Source organism: Prionailurus viverrinus, chromosome C1 (assembly GCF_022837055.1).
Source record: "Prionailurus viverrinus isolate Anna chromosome C1, UM_Priviv_1.0, whole genome shotgun sequence".
Classification (NCBI taxonomy): domain Eukaryota; kingdom Metazoa; phylum Chordata; class Mammalia; order Carnivora; family Felidae; genus Prionailurus; species Prionailurus viverrinus.
Window position 1 is genome coordinate 3,446,513 of NC_062568.1, and position 8,840 is coordinate 3,455,352.

The window sequence follows — 8,840 nt, forward strand, 5'->3', positions numbered from 1 at the left end:
GTTCTTTCCAGTCGCATTTGAAATGATGGATGCTCATGCAAACACACCACAGGCTGCCACAGCACCACAGAGCCTCAAAGGAGACAGCCATCTGTCCCAATTGTACAGAGAAACTGAGGTACAGAAAGAACAAATAACCTCACTGTGATCAGAGATTGAGCAAATTATGAGGTGGGGGCAGGTTCCAGGAAAATAAGTTTTCCCAGCTGGCTCAATGCGGCAGCCCCCTGGCAGCAGGGGCCTTTGTGGTTACCACCATTCCAAGGTCACCATGGAGGCAAGGGGGCTCAGTGAGAAGGCGCCAGTCCCCAGAGTGCAGGTTCGAGCCCAGGCAGTCCGGGTGTCCGGCCTTCATCTTGAGTCTCCAGTGGGCTCAGCCGGAGCGTGGACAAATCCATCACAGGCTCTCAGCCCCTTTCTGGGGTCCTCACAGTCTCCATTGGGAAACACGTCTGTCAGGGCCAGCTCCTCCTCAGGGTCCTGGAGGTGATCTGGAACACAAGAGCAGGAACCACCTGATCAGAAGGTCAAGTTTGGGAGTGAATAAGCTAGGAATGAAAGGGAGAGAGTTGGCCTCAGCAAATATCTACTTAAAAACCACAGTGAAATACATATCAAAAACCTTAAACATGTACATACCCTTTGACCCATGAATTCCACTTCTAGGATTTTATCCTATGGAGATAATTAGGGATAATTAGTGGAGCTGCTGCGGCTGTCTTGCTGCCAGCCCAAGGATGAAACAAGAGTGAGGGCAGCCCAGCGGAGAGAAGGAAAGAATCTGGGCCCCTGAATCGACCAGCTCTGAAGCTGACTTTACCACTAGACCATCTTTTAGGTGAGATACTGAATGCCTGTGCTGCTATGCTTGCTTTCTCTGCCTGCAGCTGAAAGCAAACATAACGATTAGATGTGCAACCACGGGATGGGGTAACCATGGCTCACCCACAGGATGGGATTCAGGCATTAAAAATGATGCATGGGGGCGCCTGGGTGGCTCAGTCGGTTAAGCGTCTGACTTCGGCTCAGGTCATGATCTCACAGTCCGTGGGTTCGAGCCCCGCGTCGGGCTCTGTGCTGAGCGCTCAGAGCCTGGAGCGTGTTTCAGATTCTGTGTCTCCCTCTCTCTCTGACCTCCCCCGTGCATGCTCTGTCTCTCTCTGTCTCAAAAATAAATAAATGTTAAAAAAAAATTTTTTTAAATAAAAATGATGCATGGGGCAGGTGCCTGGGTGGCTCAGTCAGTTGAACATCTGACTTCAACTCAGGTCACGATCTCACGGTTCGTGAGTTCGAGCCCAGTTGGGCTCGCCACTGTCAGCACAGAGCCTGCTTGGGATTCTCTCTCCCTCTCTCTCTCTGCCCTTGCACACATGTGCACGCTCTCTCTCTCAAAATAAAGAAATAAACCTTAAAAAAGAGATACATAAAATTCCATAGAACTAAACACACACACACACACACACACACACACACACACACACACACACAAATACAAGTAAAACTGGGGAACTCTGAGGAGGATCTGTGGATTGTTTCAATGTCAATATCCCAGCGGTAATATTATCCAATAGTTTCACACAAGATGTTACCATTGAGGGAAACTGGGCCAAGTGCACAGGATCTCTTTGTATGATTTCTTACAACTGCATGTGAATCTACAATTACACACTATCCCCTCAAAAGAGAAAAGATATCGTTGATATGCAATCATTGCCGTGGAATACTGCAGCCACCATATGTTATTGTGAAGGAAGCTGATTGCAAAACTATGTATAAATGTCTGTATAATCTTATATTTATTATGTATGTTATATCATTGCCTACACATAGTCCATGAATGCAATTTTCATTTTAATACATTTGCTTCTACTTGAGATTAAATAATTTGTTCTATGCTACAGAGACACCTGGGTGGCTCAGTCAGTTAAGCATCCGACTCTTGGTTTCGGCTCAGGTCATGATCTTGCGGTTCGTGGGTTTGAGCCCCACATCAGGCTCTGTACTCTCAGCACACAGCTTTCTTGGGATTCTCTCTCTCCCTTTCTCTCTGCTCCTTCCTCCCTCTCTCTCTCTCAAAATAAATAAATATACTTAAAAAAAAAGAAGAAGAGCATGTGACTCTTGATCTTAGAGTCATAAGTTTGAATGGGGTGTATGAATCTACACACCAAGTGGGGTGTAGAGATTACTTAACCAAACAGAACTGAAAAAAAATTGTTGGGACGCCCGGGTGGCTCAGTCAGTTGAGCATCCAACTCTTGATTTCACCTTAGGTCATGAACCCAGGGTCGTGGGATCGAGCCCTGCATCAGACTCTGCAATGAGTGTGGAGGCTGCTTGAGATTCTCTCTCTCTCTCTCTCTCTCTCTCTCTCGCCCTCCTCTACCCATGCACATGCTGTGTGTGCTTTCTCTCAAAAATAAAAATAGGGGCGCCTGGGTGGCGCAGTCGGTTAAGCGTCCGACTTCAGCCAGGTCACGATCTAGCAGTCTGGGAGTTCGAGCCCCGCGTCAGGCTCTGGGCTGATGGCTCGGAGCCTGGAGCCTGTTTCTGATTCTGTGTCTCCCTCTCTCTCTGCCCCTCCCCCGTTCATGCTCTGTCTCTCTCTGTCCCAAAAATAAATAAACGTTGAAAAAAAAATTAAAAAAAATAATAAAAATAATAAATTGAAAAACACTGAAAAAATTTGTTATATGCTACTGAGGGGGAAGTTATACAAGATCTCTGTAAAATTGTTTAGGATTCCTTTGCTTTATTATTTTTTTCCTTTGGTTCCCCAAAATATCCAAAATGATGATTGAAAAGTTGAAGTGAACATTTTTGTAATGAAATGTTTTAAATATCTGATGCATTTTGCAGATGATGCATACATTATATAGAAGTATATTTATTAAAATTTCTATAACACAAGTGGATCTAGATAGGTAGGACGATGAATAGACTGGTCTACACCAAAATGCAGATTATAGTTACTTTTCAGTGGCAGAATTAAGCAAGTGACTTAAACACTTGTTTTGCTTTTTCTTTAAATTTTTTTTTTTCAACGTTTATTTATTTTTGGGACAGAGAGAGACAGAGCATGAACGGGGGAGGGGCAGAGAGAGAGGGAGACACAGAATCGGAAACAGGCTCCAGGCTCTGAGCCATCAGCCCAGAGCCCGACGCGGGGCTCGAACTCACGGACTGAGAGATCGTGACCTGGCTGAAGTCGGACGCTTAACCGACTGCACCACCCAGACGCCCCAACTTGTTTTGCTTTTTCAATTTTTTTTGAGCTTTCACCTGTGATAGGCAGAATTCTAAGATGACCCTCAAGATTTCCATTCCTTGGCGTATCCATCCTGTATAATCCCCTTCTCTGAGTGTGGGTGGGACCTGTGAATCCCTCGATTAGGGTACCGTATATGACAAAGGTGACATTTGATGATTAAGTGACATAACAGGAGACTAGAAAGTCTCCTGCTCATTGAAGAAGCAATTGTTGTGTTGAGAGATGTGTAGAGGTGTGACTGTCAGAGCAGAGAACAGCCCCAGCTAACAGCCACCAACAAGGCAGGGGCCTCAGTCCTACAGCAGCAAAGAAGTGAATTCTGTCCACAACGAAGTGAGCTTGAAGGACTCAGGCTCCAGAAAGGACCGCAGCCCGGCAGACACTCAGATGCAGCTTTATGAGACCCCGAACGGAAGGCCCAGCTAAGCCCTGCCCAGGCTTAACCCATGGAAATCAGGAAGAATTCATGGGCATTGTGTTAAGCCACTAAGTTTATGGTAACTTGTTACGTGCGCCTGGGTGGCTCAGTCAGTTAAGCGTCCCACTTTGGCTCAGGTCATGATCTCACGTTCGTGAGTTCGAGCCCCACATATAGGGGCTCTCCGCTGACGGTGCGGAGCCTGCTTCGGATCCTCTGTCCCCTTCTCTCTCAGCCCCTCCTTCGCTCTCAAAAATAAATACACATTAAAAAAAATTCTCTAAAAAATAAATAAAACATTGCCCGTTTCTGTAACAGAGCTGTACTGTTCAGTACACTTTGGGGGTGCAGGCCACATACATTCGGCTGGTTACAACTTAACTCCCCGGTACTTCTTGTCTCTGTCACAACAGCCTCAATGCCTACAGAGTGCTTCTGGGGACTTCGCAGGACTTTCTTCCCTCCCCTTCTCCTATTAGTGGCCTGATGATCCTACCCTAAAAATGGCTTCAGGCTGAGTTCCCTCCTCTCCGTTCCCAAACTGCCAGCATTGGGTCCAGGCTGCCCATTGTTCCTCCTAGGACCGGGCGGTCCCCTGCTAACTGGTTCTGCCTCTTGTCTCTCCCTGCTCCGCACTCTGCCACCTCTCCCAAACACCTCTAATCTGGACACCCCCGCTCAGAATGACCAGCGGCTCACTATTCCCCAGACACTTGGGTCCAGGGGCCCAATTTGGTGTAAACTCTCCTCTTCAGCCTTAGCCCTAACCAGTCTCCCATACCTCACCCCCGGCTCTCCCGACAAGGGGCTCCTTTTTGGAGCATGACATCATGCCGTCAAGCCTTCGTTCACAGTACTTCCTCTCTAAGTCTTACCATTTCCGCCTAGGACGATCTCCAACCCCTAGCTGCCTGGTCACTTGTTCCTGATACTCCCTGGATCCTCAGGGGAGATGGAATGCGTCTGGCTCCAAGTGCCCCGCTGTGCACCTGGCGGGCACCTGCAGGGCAGCCCTGCCCGCACCAACTGCCTTCATTAGTCAGAGACCCACGGGGCTAGAGCCCTGCTGGGAAGCCTGTGTGCCTCGCCCAGTGGCAGGGGCACCTCACATCACTCACCTCCACGCCCCGCACATGGCGGGTGCTCCATGGATGTTGGTCCACTCTATCCCTCAGGTCCCTGTGAGCACATGGCCATTCCCATAATCCCAAGCACCTGGCCCTCAGGGTCCAGAAGGCCAGGAAGGCAGCACACTCACCCTGAGCTGGGTCACTGGGGGAGGTGGCATCTGGGTCCTTCCCCCGGCTCCAGGGACCCCAAGAAAAGCACGCCAGCAGTGCTGGGAGGCCGGGTCTCTCCCAGGCTCCTGCCACTAGAAAGAACACAAAGTCCCAGAGGCAGCAGGTGAGTGTGCTTGACAGGACTGAGAGATTATCTGTTCAGCAAACCAAGAGCTTCAATCATCAACTGCCCTAGTTTCAACTGTTTGATTAAAAACACAAGGATTTTGATTTATAAAATGGGGTGGACTTTTTATACTTAAAAAATTGAGCCCCCCCCCATAAAAGATTGCTTTATATATATTATGTTATTTTATCTTCTCAAAACCCTATGATGTGGGTATCGTGCCTGGGAAACCGTGTAACACAAATGCCATGAAACTAACAATTCCATAGCACCAAAGAAAATACTCAAAGAGCAGAAATTCTCCCCCTGGGTTTAGTTCAAACTATTTCTTAATGGGAACAGATTTAATCTTTTTTGATAATTACCATAAAACAATTACATGTTGAGTCTAGTTTCCTTATTATATAGTAGCACCTCAGTCCCAGAGAGTCCCAACTCTCTGGAGAAAGCCAATTGGGACACAAAATGTCCTGTTCATAAATCCTTACTCGGGATCTATTTACTCTTAATTTGTACCCTCTCCTAACGAGACTGGATGCTTAGTTGGATTAGGATTTGAACTAAACATAAACTAGGTAAAAGGTCACTGCCAAAAGGCAGGCAACCTGAAAGTGTAATAACTAATCAGGCAGGGAGGAAACAGACTGGAAAACTTTAAAAAGCCAGACCCAGCTGCCAGCAAAACCGTAGCAAAGGAAGCCATGGTGCCACCCACCGCAAGAACCCTGAAGAAACCAGGGGACAATGAGTTACAACCACACTCATGACTTTTGGTCATGAAAGGTTTCACTGTTGTTTAGTATGTTTTTAAAAAAGCAGAAACGAGTTTAAGCAGTAGAGAATGATTCCCTTGCAGAGTGTTAAAATTTCTTAAGTGTTGGGGCGCCTGGGTGGCTCAGTCGGTTAAGTGGCAGACTTCGGCTCGGGTCATGATTTCGTGGTCTGCGAGTTTGAGCCCCGCGTCGGGCTCTGTGCTGACAGCTCAGAGCCTGGAGCCTGTTTCAGGTTCTGTGTCTCCCTTTCTCTGACCCTCCCCCCGTTCGTGCTCTGTCTCTCTCTGTCTCAAAAATAAATAAACGTTAAAAAAAAATTAAAAAATTTCTTAAGTGTTGATAGGAGGCAAGAATTCTGCAGAGCAGGCAGGGTGTTGGGAAATGGGAATATAATGTCACTTACGAGGGAAAGTGACAAAACCACCCGGTTAAGAGTTCTGGGATTTCACTTGCAAATTTACAAGGGGGAGTAGGGAGGGTTGGGGAAGGCTTCCTGGAAGAGGAAGTCCAGTCCCAAAAGATGAGATAGGATTGGTCAGGTGAAGAGGAGGATGGGAAAAATGGCTTTCATTCGAGGCAACTGCATTCAAGGCAACTGTAATGTGTACAAAAACTTAGGAGGCCAGAGCACGCTTGGCTCCGGGGAATTAAAAGTTGCTTCTGGAGAATGGAAGAGGGCTAAGAGACTGAGAACTCAGAATTTTCTAGGCACCAGCTCATTAAGCACAGAATATTTGGTTGTGTAAATTCCCTCCTCTGCCCCACGGGGCCAGGTCAGTGAAGAAGCTGGCATCCACAATCACAATAATAACCCACCTCAGGACATTCCCCACGTCTTTCAGGATACTGTTTGCAGAGTTTCAAATTTAGCTGGCTAGCTCACAGATTCGAGAGAAAAGGGTTGCAGGCATGCGGGGGGAGGTTGGGGCAGGCTCTAAGACTGAGCTGCACGGCCTTCACCCAGGCAGGCCAGGCTAGCTGGTAGGTCTGTGACATTTGTGCCATCAGAGGTCCCAGGTCTCCTTGCTGGAAAAGGCTCCCCTGCAAGCCTGGCATCTCCCAGTTTCTGGTTAACACACCAGTGCCCAGGGAAGCAGAACACAGTCTCTGTCTTCATTAACTCTTTAGCAAGAAGGGAAGGCTGGAGGGCTTGGGGGGCAGCAGATGCTGGAAAAGTGAGGGTGGCGAGGGATCTGGGAACGCAAAGAACAATCCTGCCACCTCTCAGCTTTGCCGGATCCAGCTACACTTAATGTCTGTACTTTAATCCTGAGATACAGAAAAGCTCTTGTTGGTGGAGGAGATTCTGACACTGCCCCCAGCGTCCTCACCCAGGCTGGGAAAAGCCCCTCACTCCCCTCCTCCCACTTCAGGAGAACGTAGAGAGAAACACAGCAGTGGGTGCGCACAGAGTGGGTAGCCAAGGAGGATTAGAAAATTCTGGGCCCCCAGTCCCTCACACCCTGTCCCCCTACCTCCAAGTCTTGGCGTCTATTCCTTTCCTTATTCCTATGATAAGCCCTTGGCGCTTCTGCACTGAGCCTCCCCGTCCCCGTCGCATCTCCAGCTGCACAGCGTCCTAGAAGCTCCGCGCACAGCCAAGCCCTTAGTCCCGGGTCTGTTCCCCTCCCCACCTTTAAACTTGGGCATCCTGAGGCTTTCTCACCTCCTCTCCCTCCCCCCAGGTCCCAGCCCAATCCGGTCTTCTCTCCACCAACTTCCCCTGCCTTGAGCTTGCCGGCTCGGCTTTTCCAAGCCCTCCTGCATCTCTAAGGCTCTCTGGATCCTTCCGGAACAGACTGGACCCCGTGCCCAGGGCCCACTGCGCTAGCTGGAAGACCTAGTGCTAGGCACCTCCCCTCTCTCCCGGCCTCAGTTTACTGTGGTGCACCAGGAGGGAAGCCGGCCTAAAGAGTTCCAACTTGGGGGTCTTCCCCCCCCTCCCCCCGACGCCCCCCGCCCCACCGCTCCCGGGCCTCGTAGTCTCACCTGCTCGCGCGGGCCCCGCAGCTTGCAGCGCTCTGCAGGCGGCCGCCTGGACGGCCAAGCTGGAGGCCGGGTGGCCGGGGCGGTAGGCGGCCGCCTGCACCGGGCCCCCCGCCTGGCGGCCGAACACCGCGCGCAGGAGCGCCTCCAGGAGCCGCAGCCCCGGCGCCACCGCGTCCTCGGGCCCGGCCTCGGCCACCAGCACCCCGACCAGCGCCGCGCCGGCCCGCCGCCGGCCGCGCACGTCCCGCAGCATCTCCCGCAGGCGGCGCCGCGGCTCGCGGGCGGTCAGCGAGGACGCGCGGCACAGCACGAAGACGAGCGGCGAGCGGATGGCGCGCGCCCCCGCCGTCCCGGGCGGCCTCTGCGCCCCCGGCGCCCCGGCCCCCGGCGCCCCGGGCCCCGCGCCGCCGGGCTTGCCCGCGCCTGGCTCCGGCGGGAAGACGGCCCGGGCGAAGTCCCGCAGCAGCGCGCGGCTCTGCTCGCGCTCCCACAGCTCGCCCACCAGTAGCACCTGCCCGCGGCCGCCCGCCGCCTCCACCAGCGCCTGGAAGGGCGGCTCGGCCGGGCGCGGGGGCCGCGCCGCCAGCTCCTCCAGCTCGCGCTCCATGCCCGCCGCCGCGCGTCCTCTGCGGCCGCCGGGGCCAGGGCGCGCCAGAAGCGCCCCTCTCCAGGCGCCGGCGCCCGGGCCCAGTAGGACACGCCCCCGAGGGCCAAGCTCCGCCCGACCCCCGGCCCGCGGGCCGCGTTTTCCGTGCTGCAGCCGGCTGCTGGGGGGGGGGGGGGGGGGGGGCGCGGCTGGGGCTCTCCCCCCAGGGCTCTAAGGGCGGCTGCTCCCGCAGTGTCTGTAGCAACGCGGGGACACCGAGCCGGCCGGCCGTGTATCCAGGCACCGATTCATCCATCCATTCAACAAACACAAATTGAGCACATACTAGGAACAGGGCAGCCGAAGGTGAAGGAAGACCGAAAATTATGTGAA

The 8,840-nt window shown here is 52.2% G+C and overlaps 1 protein-coding gene across 1 annotated transcript; it reads right to left on the reverse strand.

The window, feature by feature from the left end:
* Nucleotides 1–351: 351 nt before the first annotated feature.
* Nucleotides 352–8,468, reverse strand: CC1H2orf72 (chromosome C1 C2orf72 homolog). Its single transcript, XM_047869086.1, has 3 exons — nucleotides 7,862–8,468; nucleotides 4,951–5,064; nucleotides 352–491 (listed from the first exon to the last, which is right to left on the reverse strand). Exons 1-3 carry the CDS (start codon nucleotides 8,466–8,468, stop codon nucleotides 352–354), a joined length of 861 nt encoding a protein of 286 aa, XP_047725042.1.
* Between the last annotated feature and the right edge of the window lie 372 nt (nucleotides 8,469–8,840).

Coding starts and splice junctions, on each gene's coding strand:
- CC1H2orf72 (XM_047869086.1), bottom strand. CDS start 8,468: ATGGAGCGCGAGCTGGAGGAGCTGGCGGCGCGGCCCCCGCGCCCGGCC. Junction 5,065..7,861: donor TGCGGGGCCCGCGCGAGCAG/GTGAGACTACGA, acceptor TGTTCTTTCTAG/TGGCAGGAGCCTGGGAGAGA. Junction 492..4,950: donor CCCCAGTGACCCAGCTCAGG/GTGAGTGTGCTG, acceptor CTTGTGTTCCAG/ATCACCTCCAGGACCCTGAG.